General features: G+C 42.2%; 2 protein-coding genes across 2 annotated transcripts; both read right to left on the bottom strand.

Moving 5' to 3' along the window:
• Positions 1 to 5528: 5528 nt before the first annotated feature.
• kcna1a (potassium voltage-gated channel, shaker-related subfamily, member 1a) lies at positions 5529 to 14304 on the bottom strand. The gene is made up of 2 exons (XM_004563732.3): positions 12820 to 14304; positions 5529 to 12181 (listed from the first exon to the last, which is right to left on the bottom strand). Exon 2 carries the CDS (start codon positions 11926 to 11928, stop codon positions 10453 to 10455), a length of 1476 nt encoding a protein of 491 aa, XP_004563789.1. The 5' UTR covers positions 11929 to 12181; positions 12820 to 14304; the 3' UTR covers positions 5529 to 10452.
• An 87-nt stretch (positions 14305 to 14391) lies between these two features.
• Positions 14392 to 17998, bottom strand: LOC101470850 (shaker-related potassium channel tsha2). Its single transcript, XM_004563731.5, has 2 exons — positions 16282 to 17998; positions 14392 to 15107 (listed from the first exon to the last, which is right to left on the bottom strand). Exon 1 carries the CDS (start codon positions 17730 to 17732, stop codon positions 16302 to 16304), a length of 1431 nt encoding a protein of 476 aa, XP_004563788.3. The 5' UTR covers positions 17733 to 17998; the 3' UTR covers positions 14392 to 15107; positions 16282 to 16301.
• Between the last annotated feature and the right edge of the window lie 4888 nt (positions 17999 to 22886).

Below are 22886 nucleotides of genomic sequence, written 5' to 3'. Positions count from 1 at the left end.
GACCTGGAAAACTAATGAAGCCTCAGCTCTACTTCGTGTTTAGTGCTAATACTCAAATTCTGAGGTGCTAAAAGCAACAAATATTCACTTTTGTTTTTTTGTTTTTTTAAAAATGGAGTGTTTTCTGCAACCTGTTGGGGGTGAGGGGAGGGAGAGGGGACGAAAGAAAGACTGTTAAAGACTAATAATAACTAATTTATTCATATTTAGACATATACACATAACATGCCTCTTTCATGCATCCACCTGTAGATTCCAAGGGGATATTTACTCATCACTCCCAAGTTTCCATGTCTATTACGTCTGTCTTGATGTCAAATTAAATGCAGTTATCTACTGTAATAAATAATTTTAAACATGAGAGGTGGTGTCTTTAGGTTCAGCTTGGGGTGCCAAACTATATGTTAACATGATGAGTGAATAATGGAAACTGAGTAAAGTCATGAGATTAGCGGCTGATTTCGGAGTTTTTCTTTGGGAACTTTCCCCTATATGAGCCACCAACTTCACTGGATCTTCTGTATCGCCACAGAAATGTGGGGCTGTCAGTGGCCTGAAGTGAAGTAAAGAGATACATTTAACTGCACTAAGTTTCACAGAGACCATTTGTGGACTTCTACGAGGACGAGGAAATTATGGATATGCCCTTAATTATTAAACAAGTGTGTCAGCAGCTTGGTCTGATGGAGGTAATGCAAAGAGGAAGTGGGCCAGCGAGAGGGCCTCAGCGACTGGGGGTGGTGGTGGTAAGAGACGGTGGTGGGCTTGGACTTTGGGCCCAAGGGCTTTGCCTCAAGCATGGGAGATCCAATAATGCTGTCACAGCTATTTTGCACATTGTTAACAATGAAGTACCTGTATGATGCTGTTAGACGTGGGCTGCTGTGCACAGACTTGTCACTGATTTGGAGCTATAAATTCAACACCAGAGGACACTTGAGATTTGATATAGAGAAATCATACGATACTGTGCATACACAGCTGACTGGGCCTCAGTGAAAAGGCCCTTGAGAAACATTTTGGATGACATCGACAGGAATGGCATTGCATTTTTGTACGAGGGCTGTGGAATGAGTGTCTGTCTTCACAGAAATCAATCTGGGAATATCAGGAAGCCTGACTCAGGTGAATGGGCCAGCCGTTGTGTGCGAGTATGTGTGTGTGTGTGTGTGTGTGTGTGTGTGTGTGTGTGTGTGTGTGTGTGTGTGTGTGTGTGTGTGTGTGTGTAAGAGAAGCAGAATGAATAACAGAGAGGAGGAGGTAATGAGTACATGCAGCCACAGTACATCTCCATGCAGACCCAGCTGTAAGAACTTTTTGATCACGCATTTGTCTAACAGTTAACTAATAAAGTTTAATTCTCTGAGACGTGCTTAAGTGGTTGCGAGCTGCTCTAAAGCTTCCAGGGAGAAGGAGGAGGGATGCATTGAGCTCAGCTGAGGCCTGCTTCACCACAGCACTTCTGACTGTGCTCAGCAGGACAGTGGCTTAAACCCTCACAGCTTCAGCTACACTGAGGATGTTTCCTGGGTACATCTGTTCTACAACATGGCACTGCAAACAAACATCTGTGTGTAAAGTGAACTTTCTAAAGCAGGGGTTCACTAAGCACCCATTTGAGAAGCTGGTGCATGGATTAGTGTTAAGTTAGCGTTTGTAATGTGTCTATTCAGAGAGCGCTGATTTATGCTGATGATTGTCATTTTTAAGCCAAAGTGGAAACAAAGGTGAGATCTTTTAGAGACCATGTCATGTTTCTTGACTTTTAAATTCTTAGTCAATATACAGTTGGAAAAGTGACTAATAGTAATTTGATCGCTTGTAGAATTTGTAAGTTTGCTCACTTCCAAAGAAATTAATTGACTGGACACTTTATTTTAATGGACAGAGACACAGAATATCAGCTAAAAAAATCCAGAAAAAATGCATTACATGAAAAATATAGACTCATTTTCACAAAGTGAAATAAGTTTTTGATCCCTAAGCAATACACGACTTAGTACATGGTGGAAAAGATCTTGTTAACAAGCAAGATGCTTCTTGCAGTTGGTCACCAGGTTTGCACACATCTCAGGAGGGATTTTGTCCGACTGCTTTTTAAAGAATCTCTGAATCCTTTACATTTCTTAGCTGCCACTGGGCAACTTGAAGCTTCGGCTCAATCCACAGATTTTCTAAACGATTGAGGTCTGGAGACTGGCTAGGCCACTCCATGGCTTTAATGTGCTTCTCCTTTAGTCTCCTTTGTTGCCTTGGTGGTATGTTTTGGGTCATTGCCATGCTGGAACATGCATTCACAACCCATCTTGAGTGTTTTAGATGAGGGAAGGGAACTCTTGTCCAGTATTTTGCAGGAGATGGTCCCATCCATTGGTCCCTCAGTGCAGTGAAGTTGTCCTGTAGCCTAAACAGAAACACAGCCCCAGTGTTGTTTTACTGTGGGGATTTTGTTCTTTGGATCATACTCAGCATTTTCTTCCTCCAACACGACACTCCCACATCGATTGGGTTTTTTCTTCATGGAACTTTTTGTATTTTGTTTAAGGTGTTTCATCAATTATGATAAAGGATGGTTTTTGGGTTAATATTCAGTCAACGATGTCCTGCAGTCTGGTCTTCTCCACTCTACGCCTTAACACACCAACTCTATTTTTTTCTGTTAACGACATTTAGAAGGCTTTGATAAATAGAACGGACAAACTGAAACGATAATGCTTTCTCTATCGTATGACATGAACTGCGGAACCAAATACTTCATATTCAACCTTTGGTTCATAGCCCTTGGAGATATTTGTTTCCTATTGTAAACAAGTACCCTAACACACAGCCCACACACTAACATGTGTGTTAGTCAATGCTTTGTGTAGTCTGTTTTCTTTGTGCCACAGTGTTTTTACAAATCATGTTTGCTGCCATAAATACACCTTCGTCCTGCATTAAATATTCACTAGATTACCAAATCTTAGCTAAAAATAGATCAGGACAAATGGACAATTTACTCTTGTTTGTTTTTTAAAGATAAATTATTTATGGGTTTTGTTACAGAAAAATAGAGGCCAACATAGTCACAGAGGTGCAGACAGCACACAAACCCTCACCCTACTCCATTCACAATCCCAACATGCTAACCAAAATAAAAGCATCAAACAAAATAACAACAAAATAACAAAATCTATTCTTATATAAAGGTAAGACTGGTGTAGAAATTTATAGTGCATCATTTGCTGTTTTGGACTTCTGGATGTCCACATGTTGTTGTGATTTGTTGTGATTTGAGGCTGTACATATAAATACAATTGAACTGAATCGTTATAGCTAAAGAAAAAGCAAAACACGAGAGGTTAAAGGTTACAATCATAGGGATGTAGTCATGGTCAAAACGACCTGGTCCAGTTCAAACTCCGCATCAGAATGGGGCAGAAAGGTGATTCACGTGACTTTGAACTTGGTGTGTTTGTATGTCCCAGACAGGTTACACTGAGAAAAGGTAGATGTGCTGGGATTTTCCCACACAACCATTTCTGGAGTTTAGAGAAAAAGGCAGTTCTCTACTTAAATGATGCCAGAGGTCAGAGGAGAACAGTTTATAATTTGGAATTCATCAAGATCTTGTTTACTGTGTTATCCTGAACTGTAAAAGCAGATTTGTGCCTCCAGTGTGCTCAAAAACTGAAAATATTAATTACTTAACTTAAATACCAGTGACTCATTAAATAATAATAAATGGTAAATGGCCTGTATTTGTATAGCGCTTTTCTAGTCCCTAAGGACCCCAAAGCGCTTTACACATCCAGTCATCCACACATTCACACACTGGTGATGGCAAGCTACATTGTAGCCACAGCCACCCTGGGGCGCACTAACAGAGGCGAGGCTGCCGTACACTGGCGCCACCAGGCCCTCTGACCACCACCAGTAGGCAACGGGTTAAGTGTCTTGCCCAAGGACACAACGACCGAGACTGTCCAAGCCGAAGCTCGAACCGGCAACCTTCCGATTACAAGGCGAACTCCCAACTCTTGAGCCACGATCGCCCATATAATAATTATGACCTTATTAACAGCCAATCAGTTTGGTCCCATGGTTAAGCTGTAGCAATGCAACACTCCTTTGAAATCAAATGCAGAATTGTAAAGTAAGGCAATATTTAGCTGACTAAACAGCTTTGAATTGACTCTTTCTGTGGGATCAACAGTCACTTTCATTAACTTTATTAATGATGAACTCACTGCACTGTTATTTTGGATCAGTCTTTGCTGAGAAAGAAACAAAACAATGTCAGAGTAGTCAAGTATTTATTTATTCATACCAGATATAAATGGCCAACAATTTAGTTATGGAAGTATTCAAATGAAAATAAAAACTGGATGCTAAAGACTGAAAACAGAAAAGCTACACTGCAAATAGGTAAAGGAGACAGGGAAAAAAGTGGGCCTGAGCGTGACGGCAAAAGATTCGTGTTTCAGTGGAATCTTGGGATGCCTGTGTTGGTTTAAATGCATGTAACAGAGAGTAGAAAACTAACAAGAGTGGTGTGAAATCCTCTGCTGTTACCGAGCCCCTCTTTTGCACGCTGCCTTCTGTTATTCCAGTCCAGCGGGGCTTACCAGCAGAGAGAGTGAGAGAGTCTATGTGCAAGAAGAGCGGGACCAGCGCCAACTCACCCCACCCTTACTGCTGCTGCCTGCAGAGTGAGGAGTGCTGCATTTCCTGAGGGCAATGCAGAGGAAGGGAGAAGAGGCTCGCTTCTGTTCAGGTCACCGTACGGCAAACAAAAAGCAGGGAAAGTGAGATGGGCAGAGTCAGGTGGACAGTGGTAGACAAGCTGCAGCATTCACCAGGATGGCTCTCTGCTGTAGGTGTTAAACGCACCGTCAGAGGACAGGAGTGGGAATAAAGCTTTTTTCTTTTCTTTTTTTACATTCAAAAAAACTGCACCCACTTCTTTAACTTTCTTTGACTGCTCTGTGACCGGATTCTGTCAGACACTCACAAAATCAAGATGTTTTAGAGTATGGTGAAAATGCGATAATTTATGGAGAGCAAAACCGCAACACTGATAACAGGTCAGCAAATATTTTGATAGTAATTGTAGAGCAGGGGTTTTAGACTTTCACTCTGACAAAATTAGCGGTTTGAGCATGTTGCTTTGTGGCTTCAGGACATACTGGTGTACACTTTTCTTTATATTCTGTCATTTTATAGAGCTAGGAAATTGATAGATAATGAAAAGGTGGCTAAGAGTGAAGCACTTCAGGTGTCTGACATGTGTAACAACTCGGAGGTGATGACAGAGGTAAGCAGCCCCCCTCCTGGGACAGGAGGATTAGTGTAGACCCATTACCTTGCCCCCATGAATCACTGTTAATGGCTTCAGTGATAGGATCCAGTAGTAGTGAAGGTATTTAAATGGAGACCTCAAGTTGTGCTGTTAGAGCCACACGGTAAAGTGAAGTCTTTTATGAATAAGCTCGTCCACGCTGCAGATATACGCCCCCATTCCCAAGCTGAAATGAGCATACACCATCTGATCCTTAAAAATTTATTGAAGTTAATGTCAGATGAAATCATAAGTGATATAAGAAAAAAACAAGTAACCCTTGCATAGATCACAGACCATGCCTTTGTCGTCATCCGACAAACTGAACACATTGTAGCATAACCCTTGGTAAACACAACATGACAATGGCGGCTGGATTGGACAAACACAATTTGAGTTTGGCTCTCTCACTGGATGAAAAGAAGAGGAGACGAGTTCAACAGTCCTTTAGGTGCTTTGCTCCAAAAAAACAAACAAAAAAACAGGTCCTTCCCCATCGGTGAATAAATGTACAGTCCTGACAGAAAAGACAAACTCGTAGCCATTCTCATACAAACAAGAACTTCTCCCAGTATTGTCACCTTTGGCAAGTGAGATACACAACATCGCAACATTCAGTCATGTTCAGTGCCTCTTTATAAGCAGGCAAAAAGAAATGGAAAAAAGCAGTCCAACATCGAGACTTTTAATAAACAAGTATGCCTTTAAACCAGTGAAGTACAGAGGAGGGTGTGTGGCACAGGCCCTGTTTAGACAAGCTGGACACGTTTCCCACAACGCTGTCGTTACAGTTTAGACTGAGATCAGAGGGGGCGAAATGTCGTTCGAGAGAGGATTTCAGTCCTACAGTGGAGATAAAGTCTAAGAAACTAGCCCTTGACGTCCTTGCTCACATTCAGAGCCTCGCAAGCACAACCTGAACATCACGCACAGACGCTGACAAACGCCGTCTCAGTGATGAGGTCAGCGCTAAAGTGCTTTTAAGAAATCCAGCAAAGGACACGACAAGTTCTGAACAGGGCCTTACAGGAAGCCTTGGTGCAGATGAAAGCAAGGGTTTTCTTTCTTTTGTTTTTTTTTTCTTTTAAATGATGCAACTGTATTATAGTTGATCCACAGTTTGAAAGGCAAAGCTCATGCATTCTTCCATCAATCATGCAGTTTTTTGCAATTAGTAGACTTCTGTAGAGATACATTTTAGCAGTAGAGATTTGGAAAAAAAAATGTGAACGTGGTGATTTTGAATGAATCGTGTTTTTTTTTTTCATCATCTTCTTGGAACCAAAAAGACAAACTTTTTTTTTTTTTTAAATATATATAGTTTGTACACTTCTTGTCCATATCATCTAGTGTAAAGCACGTGGTCATAATACAGTAGTTTCATTATCATGGCTTACTTGGAGGAACATTTTGTTTTGATATTCCAGTATAAGGCATGTTCTTCCTAAATCATTCATGTTACGGTGCCACCACAAGTCAAACAAAACAAAGGAAACTAGGAACACACTTTAAAATTGTTTCTCATATATAATTGTAGTATATATTGGTTACTTTATCTTACTGTAGCTAAACTGCATGTTATTCTCATGACATTTTGTGATATTTTTTTCTTAATTAAATGTTTTTTTTAAAGATCTTCTCACTCATGTTTGTTTGCAGAAGCATAGCATCTGACAGGAAGCTAAACAAATGAGGATGTAAAATAATTTAGGCACCTTCTCTGTCTTTCTCTCTAACAGCTGATTCTCTGTAAGTGTGCTCTAGGCTCTTCCTTTGGGACTCTGCTATAAGTCTGACTGAACCCTTCGGGCGGCTTTGTTCCTCGCAGCGAAACTTCAGTCCGACCGGGGAGCTCAGTGGGAACGGCCACTGCTGCAAAGCCTACATTTGGATTTCTCACAAGAAAATGTCAGCCTCTACAACTGACCCCTCTGACCTTTGCAAAAAATCTCAGAACGAAAGACAAGAGGTTGGTACATAAGCAGCCCTGTTGTATCTGTCAAGTGTTTTTCTGACATTCAAAGTTGTGTTCCCATTTTTACAAAAAGCTTTTAAGGAACAGGTTACCTCTTATTCTATTGCTGTTAAGAATGCATGTTTCAGTTGGGTATTTGAATGTGTAGCACCATTCACACATGCCCTCAAAGCAGGAGTAGTGACAGTAATGTAAATGTGAGGGCAATCACTTGTATCTTCATCCCCTCGTGTTGGCGTTTCATGCAATCCTTCAATGATTTCTGGGTAGCTGCATGTAAGAAATTGCTATATTTTTTGTATTCTTTACGAGAAATCCTAGATAGAGTGATATCGTTCTAATTTTTTTTTTTTTTTTTTGCATTTACTGACATTTGCCGTGCCTGAGGTGGACACACTTCATCAGTACAGTACAGAGATCAGTCCCAAATGAAATGACGGACAGTGCCGCAAACTACTCAACCAGCCACCAACAACATAACAGAGAGGAAGATAAATTACTGAGAAGAAAATCATCTTTTCCAAAATGATTCAGGAAGGCTTGCTTCAGCCGCAGGAAACGTGTTAAGGGAGCAAAACAAGAACGGTAGTCGTGTACTAGCACCGCAAAGAATAACCAAACAACTCTGACATTCAAGTAGCACTGCAGTGTTTTCTTTTTACAGGATACTGTCAGGAGTGTGCTAAATGTAAAAGGAAACAAGGCAAAACAAAAATAACAATAGCATACAGTACAGTATAAAATCTAGCTATCATTCAGAGAAATTATTCTCAATACTGAGTGTAGGTTGATGTACAGTAGCTGGAGAATTTCAAGTACATTTTGTTCTACTCTATCTGCAGTCTGCTTGTCTGGAACAATATGCTGAGAAACGATGCACGACGAATGAACAAGCACAGGCAAAAAGAAAGGAAAATCTCACTAGTAAAGAAAAATAAGGACTTACGCAGCAGAATAAAACAACTGTGCAAAGAGATGGGCTTCACTTTGCTGTGCATCACATTGCCCAAAAATTTCAGTGTGACAGCTTTTAAAACTAGATTCAACTTCTCTGCCGTTTTTAAACACATTCGCTAATTTTCCTGTGACACTACGGTAACTTGACATGGCACTGTTTCAAAGAAACGGACACATTAAAAAGTCGACCTCATCCCATTAGGAGAGTCAGGCAATCTCTACAAACTACAAACGCGTTCTGATTGTGCGTAGCTTTGAGTGAAAAAAAGGAGCAGGATTGTGGTACACTATTTACCCTAAGTGCTTGTGTAAAGGCTATGCTTTGGGACTCTCACATTCAATATTGCATGACTGCAGTTTACACTTAAGGTTCCATTTTGCATTATGGTATAGGAAACCCTGCGTTGAAGCTTGCAGCTCTGCAGTGTGTTTGCAATGACCTCACTGAGGTAGAGACCTTGAAAGGATGCATGGTGCACAAAGAAAAGCATGAAAAACAAAACAATGGATATTCCCTTTTGAAGTGGAGTGGTAAACATGCAGAGTACAATACATTGCTGCTCAAGGGTATAAATAAGTGCATGACAGCATAAAAACGGGTTTGTGCATGACAGCATGGATCTGTTTTTTTTTTCCTATCATATTGACCCAAATCACCTGCTCACCTGGCATCATAGCATCATAGCAAACACGGTTTCAACACTAAGACAGAAGGTGGACCAGCTCTGCTCAACCACACAAACACCGCTGAACACAGAGGCACTTTCACTGGTCCTGTTGATGAAAGGGGGAAAGGCACTAGCAACTAAAGTCAGAATATATTTCTGATAAATATCCTTCTCGGTGGATTCAAAACCAGCATGACCTAAATTGGAGATGGAGACAGAAGCATGAGTTTAATCTGTTCTGTTGTCAAAAAAGAAGGTCCATGCAGTGCACTACTGACTAATACAGTAATCGGTGCTTATTAGGATTATATGCTTTTTTGATAATATTTATTCAGTTTCTTTGCCTACTCTTAAATGATAAACTCTGCATCCTGAAGGTAGGTTCGGATATATTTGACCACAATTCAGAGACATCCAGAATTTGATTTCCTTAGTTTTCCTGACAATAGGGCACCACAAAGTGCCAAGATTTAGCAACAAGCTGTATACTCACGTCATGCATTAAATATACCAGGATACAAAAGTACCTTAGTTGACAGACCATAATGCAGGTTACTTTTTTTTCATGCTATGATCTCATTTATGTACTGTTCCCTTAAGATTTAACATTCAATTTCTATACTTCTAAATGATTTGCATTTTCGAACCAAAAACTCATCCAGTGCACTCGGTGTGAAAACAGAATGGAAGAGGGGCAGGGTAGGGGGTTGTAGGAGGGAATGGAGGCAGCTATCCAAAAGAACATCCTTTCCGGTGTTGTGAGATATGTCTTGTGCATGCCAATATCAAAATGGAAAGTCTCTAATCATGCTCATGTGAAGCTCACGTTCTCATTGTGCTGTGTCGCGTCTAAAGGGCATGGCATTGAATCACTTGGTGATGACACAATTACAGCAACTGCTGAGGAAAAAAACGAAACTAAACAAAAATGAAACAGCAGCATTGCAGATGTCTGTGAAGCAAGTAGATCGCCGTCTGTTTATATCCAAACAAGAGAGATCAGTCTTCCTCCTATAAGGTGCTTTGCCGAGTAGAAGATCCTTTGCGGAGAGAACGGGGAATGGAGGGAGGGTGTGTGTGGGTGGGGGTGGCGGGGGGAGGTCTCCTAACTTTTTTTGGCGCTTACCATTTGGCCGCAGATGCTTGCATGTCTGCAGTCATTTCTGGTGGGTTGTGCAACTTGCTGAAATGTTATCTGTACTCCATGCATATAAGATTTTAATTATCACACTGTGGTCTGAGAAGACGGCGTGTGCTCTGGGTCCTCGAGGGAGCCTGGTGTGTGTGTAATGATCAATGTCTTCTCTCTGATGTGACTATATATTTGTAGTATCAGAATAATAATTCTTTCTACCTGTCATGTACTCTAACAGCTTTGTTTTGTTTTTTTTCTGCTTCCTTTCGGTATAGCTGAGCATAATTGCAGGCCTAATGCCATAGAGTGCTTTGGGGAGGTAAATGAAGCATTCCTAACTTACAGTCTACTCCATCTATAACAGTCTCGTAGAGAGACTAAAATTCCTAGCTAGTGTCTAAACATCAGTAAGCAGCTTGCTTTTGTTTACACAGTTCTGGTTGGCTATAGTGCAATTGCCAGTTCTGAGGTTTGCCTCCCTAAAGTTATCGATGCTATTGTTTATGTCTCCATCAATCTCCATGTACTCTGATTTGCTGACGGTAGACGAACTACGGCGGCTGGAGTTGGTTTCAGACGGGATGTTGGGAGTGCTGACGTTGAGCAGCTGGGCTTGCTCTTCTCCCTCAGTTTCCCTGTGGTAGAAGTAGTTGAAGTTGGACACGATGACAGGCACTGGGAGAGCAATTGTCAACACTCCAGCGATGGCGCACAGAGATCCAACAATCTTGCCTCCTATAGTGACCGGGACCATGTCCCCATAGCCCACAGTTGTCATGGACACAACAGCCCACCAAAATGCATCCGGGATGCTGCCAAAGTGCGAATCTTGCTCCTCTGCCTCAGCAAAGTAGACAGCACTGGAGAACAAGATGACTCCAATGAACAGAAAGAAGATCAGCAGTCCTAGCTCTCGCATGCTGGCCTTGAGGGTCTGTCCCAAAATCTGGAGTCCTTTAGAGTGTCGTGACAGCTTGAAGATCCTAAACACCCTGACCAGACGGATCACCCTGAGTATGGCCAGAGATGTTGCCTGCTCTCCCACCCCCTCGTTTTCTGGGTCTTCAGCCAGCTCAGTGCCAAGTGTAATGAAGTAAGGGATGATGGCCACTATGTCAATCGTGTTCATCATGTTCTTGAAGAAGGCCGGTTTGCTCGGGCATGCTAGGAAGCGTACTATCAACTCAAAGGAGAACCAGATTATACAGAGAGTCTCGATGATGAAGAAGGGGTCAGTAAGGATGTCGGGCTTATAATAAATTGTAATGTTCCCCACTCTCTCTATTCGGCCTGCTGGATCCTCTTTCAGTTGTGGTAAAGTCTCTAAACAAAATATAACTATTGAAATCAGGATCACCATCACGGACACTATGGCAATTCCCCTGGCAGGGCCCGAGCTTTCTGGGTGCTCGAAGAGGAGCCAAATCTGACGCTGGAACTCCTTCTCGGGTAAAGGACGCTCTTCCTCCCTGATGAAGCCCTCATCCTCACGAAACTTCTCCATCGCCTCTACTCCCAGCTCGTAAAATTTGATTTCTTCTGAGAACATATCCAAGGGGACATTCACCGGTCTTCTCAGCCTCCCCCCAGACTGATAGTAATAAAGGATGGCATCGAAGCTGGGACGGTTTCTGTCGAAGAAGTACTCATTTCTCAGAGGATCAAAGTACCGCATCCTCTTTTTCGGGTTGCCCAACAACGTCTCCGGAAACTGGGAGAGCGTTTTCAGCTGCGTCTCAAAACGAAGACCGGCTATGTTGATAACCACCCTCTCGCAGCACTCGTGGTCAGTGTGGTCAGGGGGGTAGGTGTCCTGAGGGTGGCCAGGGACAGCTGAGGTCTCGTCCATATTATCGCCCGCTACTACGGTCATTTTGGGACGAGGAGGTGATTAAAAGAGGGGGAGGAATTTTGCTGGGGTGTTGGTTAGTCTGGCTGAGCAGGCATTCAGGATTGGGAGGAAATTTTCCACTCCTCAGCTCCCCGCACCCCTGAAACTGTTGGAGACGTCCCCAGATACTAGGGGGGGGGCTGGCTGCTTTGCCTCAGTGCGGCTCCACTGTGGTTCTTGCTGGCTTGACCATTGCTCCTCTCCGGTGCATCTGCAGCTATTGTTGCTGCTGCCTCTGTCACCAGGAGAGAGGAAGAAAGGCAGAGATAGAAAGAGAGAGAGAGGGAGGGAGGAAATAATGGGATCAAACAGCCCAAGATATTTGCTGTATCAGCATTTTCTGCAGTTTATTTATTTATTTATTTATGTCTCTCGGTGTGCATTGAGTGCAGTTATCCAACATTTAACGTGTAAGGAAACACATGTGGTGGAGAATTTCTGTAAAATGTGTCAAATATGACCACTTTAAAGCTCCCTCTACAACTTAATAGTGACTTTCTAGTGGTGATATGATGCGGCAGTTATTTTCTACCCTGGCTTAAAATTCCTATTAAAAACAAAATCCACTGGCATTTTCATGTAGTTGCAAAATATTTCCGTAAAACGCTGACAAAGAAACGCAGGATCTCTTTCTTACAGAAGAACAACAGTGATTTGTCCTACGCCACTCACAACAGCCTGAATTATGACGCATAACATTAGCTGTTATTACTATTTGTACATGTAAGCACCCTGCAGCCCAAGTGCGGGGGAAATGTGCAAAAGCAGTAGAGTGAAAACACTCCAGCACCCCCACCACCACCACCACCAAAAAATCTACCTATGAATAAAAATAATCTAACCAGAAAGTGTTACATAAGTTTCGAGGCTTACCGTGGTTTGATCTTGAAAACGTCTTGAATGCGTCTTATCCTCGAGTAAAATCACCCAACAGCAGCGCGCCAGTGGGTGTCATGTGGCAACTTCACATTGTACCAGCAAAAAGAAGAAGAAGAAGAAGGAGAGGAAGAAGAAGAAAAATCCTAGAACCTCACTGTGCCCATCTCCATCCAAACTGTGTCAGTAAAGCACGATACAAAATCAGGTTTTTAAAGAAAAGAATTCTTGAAATGGGGTAGTGAGGGGAGCCTGAGATGGAAAATGAGCGAAATAAAAAAAAAGGGAGAGAGGATCGCAAAGCTGCGGCGTTGGCGGCACGGTGCTGTGAGCAGCTCGCTGTATACCGCAGGAGAAAATCTTGCACTGCAGTTCGGGGGGGAGATACATTAAGGGGCAATAAGCGAGCCCTTGACATTTCCAGACATCACTGCATCAGCAGAAATCTGTTTTGGTTTTTTTTTTTTTTTTTTTGCCACTAGACAAGATGACGGGTAGAGTGGGCTTCAAGGCGGCATCGAGAGCGAAATGTTTCTGTTTTTTTTTATGAATAAATAAATAACATTGGTGAGCTGAGAGAGAGTCAAGTGTGGCAGCGATGTCCAAATGTTTGCTCAACAGTGTCAAGCATGTTTTGCTGTGCGTTTTACATGCAAGTGCAGGGGAGGCGAGGGAGAAAAGAGGATGGGGAGGGGAGGGGAGAGGGAGGGCAGCAGAAGGAGGAGGAGGAGTTGGAAGGTTTCGACGCAATGCAGACCGGCTCTACCAAAGCACGCCGCCAGAAGTTCTCCATACACCACAAAAACAAGAACGCTCGTGTGCCAGCGCTGGTGCAATCACACCGCAAAGAAAATACAGAGATCCCCGGAACCCACTCCACGTCACATCTGAGATCATCTATATCTTAGAAAATGAGAATCTAATCAGTTGTTTGGCGATTAAAGCATCCGCTTTCCTTTCCGTCTCTTAATGATTTAAGGATTAAATCGTTAGTTGGTCGCGTCAAGGACTTCGATGCGCAAGTCTGTATCTGAGCCAGTGCATACCAGATTCGGTGTAGTAAGTTTGAACATTGCACTAATGAAGAGCGTGCTACATTTTACTCATCAGCAATCGGTTTGAAGCCCTTAAAGCTACAAAGTACTGCTTCCTCTCCAGGCTGTGCAGCTCTCACATCCGATTCTTTATCATACGGAGTTTAAAAGGTTCCTCAGTGGTGAAGTCGCTGTTAGATTTTGGCCCCTGAAGGCATGCAGGTGTACCAAAAAAGGTGGGGAATTTTCCATAATGCTCCGCTGATGACTTTCAGCACCGCGGACAGCGCAGATGATTGATCGACGTCTGAAAACTTCCTTCGAAACAAAAATGAATAAAAATAAAATAGACGCACTGACAACGAAGCAAGTAAATAATCTGCTCCATTAGTTAATTGCTGAGCTGTATGCAGATACCTGACGGTGTGAGCAGATGGGCTCCTCTTACTTAAAGCAAGCATCTTCTAACTTTCAAAAACACAGAATAAACACAAAAGTCGGGTGATCGGATTTCTGTCTAATTTCTTAAAATGTGCTTAAAGACAAACCCCTTCATTTATCACTATGACATTTTATTAGGTTAATTGGTTTCGTGGCAAGACAATCCGATGTCTGCTTCTGCGCCCATTTTCCACGATTCAGCACCAAAAGTGATAAAAACGTATTAAACTAATTAGTGAGCATAGATTTTATTATTTAATTTTCTTTTTTTAACAAAGGGTTTGGTGTTTTTCTTTTCTGCTCTCCTCGGTGAAACAATGAAAAATGACAAGTGGTATTTTCTTCTTCATGAATCATTTATCAAAAGGATTAAGTTAAGTTCACGTTCGTGTTTACATTAGAAAAATAAATATTTTATTACATTTTTAATCCACAATGAATTCAGGTCATGCAGACGTTGCATTGTAATGCTCTGGCCTAAGATAAAATAAAGGTACTTTTTTTTACAACGTTGCATTATAAGCGGCAAGAGAGCAATATATACACAGTTCTTCTATACAAAGAATGCATGGTCATTTTTAAAGCGTACACAAAAGAATGTTTTTTTCTAACACAAAAACGTATGTCCATTACACAAGACTGAACCTTTTCCATGCGTTTCCACTGTAATGTCTCTGTAGGTTATAATACTGGCTGTGCGAGAATAGTCCGTGAGAAACCGATCCAGTGTTTTGGAGGAGAAGAGAGCGCCACGCGTGTGTCTTGTTGTGACTCTGTGGGAACAACAAGCTCCACTTAATCTTCTGCCTCCTGCAAGTAAGCACAAAACAAAACCCACCCCGTTAACATTTAGGAGGTGAGGGAAAGCAGTCGAGCATGTGCTGACCTTACTTAACCGCCACAAGTATCCGGATACATACAGAGTCAAATAGCAGGATCTCGGGGGCTTATGGCTAAATCAGTAAAGGCCAACTGCAACAGTGCAAAGACACTTAAGCTAAAGCGTTAATTTTGCGCACTGAGGAGCCTGAGCAGGAGTGCTGACTGCATGGATTTTTATCATCCACACAGCGGCGCACAGAGCTCACTTGTTCTTACAGACCAGAGTTCCACAGAAGCACATGTCCCAAAGAAAAATAAAGACAATGACGATTTCTCTCGTCTTTCATATTGATAACTTTGAATTTCACATTTTTTTGAGATTTTATAATGCAAGAAGAAAATTTCATCAAATTAAAACGTGACACACACAGGGCTGGAGTCCCTGTTAACACACAAATGTACCATCCAAGAGGTCATTAGATCTTGACATGGGGGCTAAGGTGAAGCAGCAAGGTTTACAAAAAGCAGGATAAAAGTGATTAAGAGTGGGCACGAAAAACTGTTCACCACAAATCAACATCTGAGCGCCAAGTGCTCTCGTGACTGCAGCCATCTCGCCACAGAGCAGCCAAATACAGACACGCACATGGCCAGCATAAATCCCCGCTCTGGTTTACACGACGATTGTTTTTTTAGTGGTTCTGTTTATTACTGGTGCCGAATTCTTTTCTCTGGTTTTATTTAAAAAACAATAGTTTTCATTAACAAAAAAGGATAATGTGCGCTTTGTTGTCCAATGCCTTTGTGCGTAAACAAAGTAAGGCCACATCACTATTGTCATCTACAGAGGGTTTAAAAAAATCTGCAGTCAAACCAAAGTCAGGAAAATCTCCCCAGTTTTATTTTTGCTTGTTTACTGGAATTTCCTCTTCGAGTCTGTTATCATAAACTGTTCACTGATGGTGTGAAAGCCACAACAATGAGCGTAATGTTTTTGTTTTTGATTTTTTTTTTTTTAAATACCTGTGTGTTACATAAGCGGGAGGAATTACTGTTTTCTTCATTCGTTTTAGTGAAATCAAATCAAGCTTTATTCTGGTGAGTTACAGACAAAAGGCTCAAAACGCCCACAGAAACCTGTGTCCACTGAAACAAAACTCACCAGATTTTTTGAGGTCTTCTTTATACATCTGTCAGTTTCACTGTGTATGTCTCCACTGGAGTCACGTGTAGATGTGTCAGAGCTTCTAAGTCGTCGCTTTCTTGGTAGGACTCGGTTTTGGAGAACGACTGGTTACTTTTGATCGAATCACTTTCACCGAACGAGGGCTGCGGCTGATGTCCACAGGTCACGTGTACGTATTGGAGGTTTTCTTCCTGTTCGTTCTCTCTGTGGTAAAAATAATTGAAATTGGACACGATCACAGGAACAGGTAGCGCTATAGTCAGCACTCCGGCGATGGCGCACAAGGATCCGACGAATTTACCTCCGATAGTGGAGGGATACATATCTCCATAACCGACTGTGGTCATTGTCACCACGGCCCACCAAAACGCATCAGGTATACTTGTAAATCCAGACTCGGGGTCATCTACTTCAGCAAAATAAACCGAACTTGAGAATAAAATAACTCCAATTAGGAGGAAAAATATAAGCAGCCCCAGCTCCCTGAGGCTCGCATGAAGCGTTTGCCCGAGAATCTGCAGGCCCTTTGAGTGTCTGGAGAGTTTAAAAATCCTGAAAACACGGACCAGACGGATGACCCTCAGTATGGCTAGCGAGGCCGCCTGCTGACTGCTGCCCTGATGCTCTGCGAGATCAAGGCCCAGGGTGATGAAATACGGAGCAATGGCTATAACATCGATTAGGTTCATCATGTTTTTGAAGAAAGCCGCTTTACTGGGACACGACAGAAACCTCATGGTGAATTCAAAAGAGAACCACACAATGCAAAGTGTCTCCACCATGAAAAATGGGTCTGTGAACGGACTAGGCGCTTTCCCTTGCGCACTTGCATTGACCTGGTTGTCATGCACTGCGGGGACCTCTCTGAACTCGGGCAAAGTCTCTAAGCAGAATATAACAATGGATATTAAAATAACCATAACAGACACGATGGCAATCATCCGTGCGGGTCCGGAACTCTCTGGATACTCAAACAGAAGCCACAACTGGTGCTGAAACTCGTTGGAAGGCATCGGTCGGTCCTCCTCCCGAGCCAAGCCCTCGTCCTCTTTGAAAAGCTCTATGGTCTCTTCCTCGAGTTCATAAAACTTTATTTCTTCCAGGAAAATATCCACAGGTACACTGACGGGCCTCCGAAGCCTTCCTCCGGACTGGTAATAATAGAGGATAGCATCGAAGCTCGGTCTGTTCCTGTCAAAGAAGTATTCATTTCTCAGCGGATCAAAAAAGCGCATCCTTTTACGCGGATCTCCCAAAACCGTGGTCGGAAAGCGAGAGAGTGTTTTTAATTGCGTCTCAAAACGCAGACCTGAGATGTTTATGACCACCCTCTCGCTGCACTCCTGGTCTGCTGATTCCACGTCTGCAGCATCTTGTAACAAAGGAGTAACGGCTACAGTCTCTTCGTGGTTCTCCACCACAGTCATCTTTTTCACCCCGCCGAGGGTAAACCCGTCACTCACCTCCTTGGAGGCTTCCTCTTGCCCTTTTGCTTGCACTCCCTCCTGTCTCTCTTTCTCATGCAGCCGCCCGAGATTCAGGCCAAGTCCCTCCTTTTCTTTCTTTCTTTTTTTTTTTTTAATCTAAAACTATTTTTACTTGGTGATATGCAAAATGATTTGGTTGTTGTTGATTTACGCCGCCCTTTTGTCAGGTTAGTGCCTCTGAACTGTCAACTTTCAGTGGTGCACACAGATCTCCACTTGCATATGCTATACCAAGAGAAGGCTATCATATTCACACCATTTAAATCTCCAAAGCCCTCCCCAAGTTGGAACACCAGATGACACTTGCTGCTGCTGTCCCTCTCATACCAGTCACTGCACTGTGGCAGTGCAGTGATTTTCCAAGTAAACATGTAGCCTTAGAACACGTACTTTCAATTTGAATTTTATGTTTTGCGTGATATTCCACACTTTATAGTGCCCTGTCTTGTTTTGTTCAGAGTGGGGGCTGATACCTTTTCTTTTTGTTTTCAGATTCAGAGTCTATTCAGAAACGCAGTCTCTCACTCTGCAGGTCCTTCATTCATGAAATCATTGGGTTATTCTTGTTCCAAGGGGAACCTCCACAACCCAGGCTGTTTCTACTTTGGGCCACAGCCTGGTATTTTAGATACCAGATGTACAGATGAATGTAACAAACAGATATAGCTTAGTTGAGCGCCATGAGGGGTTTTCTTCTGCAGCTACTCATTAGAAGTGTCTTGAAATGAATTAGATGAAATAACCTGAATGCTTTGACGTTCTGGGCCTCGTTTAACCAGGGGCCAGTGGAAACTGCTGGCTTGACTGATACTTGAGCAGCCAGAAAAGATGGAGCCTTCTGGAAGCTGCAGCCAAAATAACATTCATGGCTTCTTTTATTTAAAGGGCTCAATTATATAAGTTGGAGCAAGTGGAGCCCCAGAAGACAACTGACCTATAGCCTCATGGTTACTGATATTCAGAGGTGTCGAGCAACTCAGTTGCAATTCTTCAGACCTCGTTAGGCCCTTGTCAGACTGCAAATCCAATCAAACAGGATAAAATGTATTATTTTTCTCTTTCTAACAGTTTGAATCTGCCGCTACAACTAGTGAAGATTAGATAATAATGAAACATACAGACAATGTGCGGCCTACACGGTGAACTTATATGTGCACTGCAGCAGCAGAGTGATCTAATTATAGCTCGATTTTTCCACTTTCATAAAGCTGTGTCAGTTATGTCATATACTGCAGACACACAAGCACAACAATAGCACCGGGGTGCTAATCAGGGTTATTAAATTCAAACGGGATGCTTTGCCTTATTATGCATACACAGACAGTATTTTACAGATAATTATATTCCATTATAAGTATATTTCACACCAAAGGGCGTGCTTCTTTTTTTTACTGCAATGTTAACAAACCAAAGTTGTCAATAGAGCTCAATTGTTCACCTGCTGAACAAAAGGTTGGATCTCAGACTCGCATGTCAGTTTTAGGACATTGTTCCACCTGCTAATGTGTTAGCATATAGCATTCTCCAAATGACTGTCTGGGTCAAGCCAAGGTGTCAGGCCTTGGCTGTATCCAGGGAAACAAACAATAACAAACAAGTTAAGGAAGTGACACATGGCGCTCGCGTATCTGTCAGAGCAAAAAGAAAAGGCTCAAAGAATCCACAGTTGATAGTTCAGCGAGGATGGGCAGCAACGTCCTTCGGGGTATTCATCTGATCCCATTTGATTAGTTGCTAAGAGTATGAAATTGTACTGTGCGTGTGAAATTGTACGCACACACACACACACACAAAGTATCCATTTAAACCTGTGGATGGATATGCATGTGCATGCAATGAGACACATGCCATTCAGCCAGCAGGGTGCATGAACGCTGACAGTAAGGAACCTCCCATCATTATTAATGGCCTGACCCATGATTGTCAGAGAATCCCTTGGCAACAAGACCAGGTGAGTTCACCGAGCACCTCATACATTAAAAACTTTCTTTCTGGTTTTGTTGAGAGCATTTTTTATCATCATATTTTAATAACTCTGAGAGCAAATATGAACTATATTGATTTTCAAAATAGCACGATGCAAATCATGTAGAAGCTGAGCGAATAACAGATAGCCACGTCTTAAAATGAACACCTTCTAATAATCATATATTACTATAACATTTCAGCACTGCTCACATATTAAGATGAGCACTAACTATATTTCTTGAAAAGGCGTCGATATATATATTAGCCTCGTGATTAATTGCACCTGATCCGTTGAAGCTTGCCTTTGTCTAAATATACACAGGTTGAGTTTCCCGGCTAACCCATTACAGACGTGAGGTAATCACAGTAGCAACTTGCGTGAGTGACCCCCCTTGGCTTTCAGCTCCTCCCCAAGCCCAGGCCAAGAATTTGCCAAGTGTACGTGTGTATTTCTGTAAGCGTGCATCTGGCGCTGGTGCGGCTGGTGAATGAACGCATGTGTGTATCATGTTTGCGTGTGTGAGGGTGTGTTAATAAATAAGTTGAAAGAGGAGTTTTTCTAAGGTCAGCAACGCGAGTCAGCAGGTCCTTCGGATCGTATCGTTGCGGTGCCAGTGACTCTGCTCAAAATGAAATAGGTGGCATTTGAGCCAGTCTGACGTATGCCCTTTAACGCTGGTGATGACAGCTTCTCAGGCTGGAATGAGTCTATAGCGGTGGAGTTATATCTGGGAAGCTTTATGGTAACTCTGAAGACTTATACAACAATCCCAAGTACAGATAGAGAATGAGGGGGCTGTCAAGAGCCCATTTAGGTTCAATTTGAGCCAAATTGACATAAAGTCAATCATTTTTACAGGTCTGATGAACATCAGATGAATTTTTGACAGCACAATCCATCTTTACTCAAACTTCTTTAGTCATCCGTCCTAGGCGTTTGACCTTCACCACATAGAAATGTGTGAGTTATTAGTGTGACAGTAGAAGGTGGCTTTCTTTTTCCTCCATGCAAAGTTTCTGTGAGATATGCAACTTTAAGGCATGTCAGTGAGAGCTGGATTTATGACATCACATGTACCAGTGACAGTGGGTGACTGGCACAGGCGTGTTGTGGATATATGGGGACATATTCATCTTCAGCGGGGAGGTAGGTGCGATTTTAAGATTACGAAAGTAAGAAAATTACAAAAGTAATATAAATGCGCTGTATAACAACTGCTACAGCAGCAGGTCAGTGATGTTTATTAAATAGATAGTAAGGCTCTGGTTCATTGTGAATTACAGTTATTTCTTGTATATAAACAACGGGTACATTCACACAGTGTATGAATGTTATATCTGGGAAGCTTTATGGTAACTCTGAAGACTTATACAACAATCCCAAGTACAGATAGAGAATGAGGGGGCTGTCAAGAGCCCTTTTAGGTTGTGTGTGTGTGAATGGGTGGATGACTGAATGTAGTGTAGAGCGCTTTGGGGTCCATAGGGACTAAGTAAAGCGCTATACAAATACAGGTCATTTACCATTTACCATTTACAAAAACACAAAAAGGTTTATGACTTTGTTGATCAAAATGTTGTTTAAATCAACTAATTTTAGTTCAACTAAACATTTTAAATTATTCAAAATTTTAAAAAGTCTTACACATCCTCCTATATTGCAGTTTGAACTTATAGCAGGGGGGTCAAACATAAGGCTTGGGGCTCAGAATCAGCCCGGCAAAGGCACCAACCTGGCCCACTGAATTAATAAAATGTGAACTATATTCACATTCTATAATAAATTGTATGGCTTTTCCGAACGATTAAAAGCCTCCCACCGTGGTCTTTCATACACCAAAGTAATTAACTAAGAGATAAACAGTTGAAGTTTGTGTTTTATACACGACAGTCTTGCCAACGCGCTGCCAGAACTTCCTCTCTAATTTTAGACATTTATTTCTTACAATTTAAGTCTAAAGAGTCATGCTGAACGATTTCTTTCATTTGCAGTGGCAGAGACGTATCATTGAAATTGCACTTCTTTGCCTTATACGAAGATATCTGAGGGAGTTAAACATCTTTGCACTGAAGACAGGGGATTTTCCCTGGACTGGCCCACTTAAAATCAAAGTGACCCACAATGTAAAATGAGTTTGACATCACTAACATGTGTACAACAGCATGTGTGTGTTTTATATATGTGTGGGTTTAATCCTATATAACCGTTTTTATTACACATTTTAATAATAGGACTGCCTACATTTTAATCAAGCATCATTGTGCACTGAAAACATTCTGTTTTAAACAAGTTTAACTCTGTTTTAATTTGCACATATCACAACTTGCATATTAGTATCAGTGCATACTTGAAAGAACAACTCAGATGCAACCCCTATTTAGGGTTTATACTACTTAAAATACGCAAGAGGCCTTCTCGATGTCGCCTACAAGGCAAAGTCGTCTTGAATTTTGCCCAAGACTCCTACTGGAATTCTGATCAAGTGATAATGGCTATTCTTAGTCAAAAACTGATACAGTAGGGTAAACTACGTGCAGCTTACAGCATACATTTTGGTCTTCACTCATCAGCCAATGTATATGGCAAAGATGTGAGGACCATGCGCAGCTGCATCTAATTAATAGTGTGAAAGTTTTTGCCTAATAGCACCTAAGCTGTGTTTATACCATTCCCATTACCCACTCTGCAAGTGAGGAAAGTACGTAGTCCCCTCACTCCGAGGTGTCTGTACCCAGGGCTTCCACTTTAGAAAGAGGATACCCCACTCAAGCTGTTTGCCAGTTCCTGCATTTTGATAGCCACCACTTTTAGACTGCAGTCATCTGAAGTTGATGTTCCTGTTTTTGCTGATAGGTAATGAAGCATGCAGCAAGACTTGAAACTGGATGCCTCAAATCCAGAGGGCAGGGTTCTTTGGAATTACCTCTGCATGTCCCATCCCACACCTACCTCGGATTATCATTTCACTTCTTGATCAAGCCTTTCCCTTTTTTAGCAGGCAGTGTCGTCCAAAATCCAGGCTGAGGTGGGGGGTGGGTGGGGTGGGGTAGGCAACTCCAGGCGGATCAGTTCACAGGAGAACCACACGTGGGGTATTAATCAAAGGTGACTTCAAAGGTCTCAAA

The sequence above is a fragment of the Maylandia zebra genome, linkage group LG7 (genome assembly GCF_041146795.1).
Source record: "Maylandia zebra isolate NMK-2024a linkage group LG7, Mzebra_GT3a, whole genome shotgun sequence".
NCBI classification, from domain to species: Eukaryota; Metazoa; Chordata; class Actinopteri; order Cichliformes; family Cichlidae; genus Maylandia; species Maylandia zebra.
This window is presented reverse-complemented; position numbering and strand designations above follow the sequence as displayed.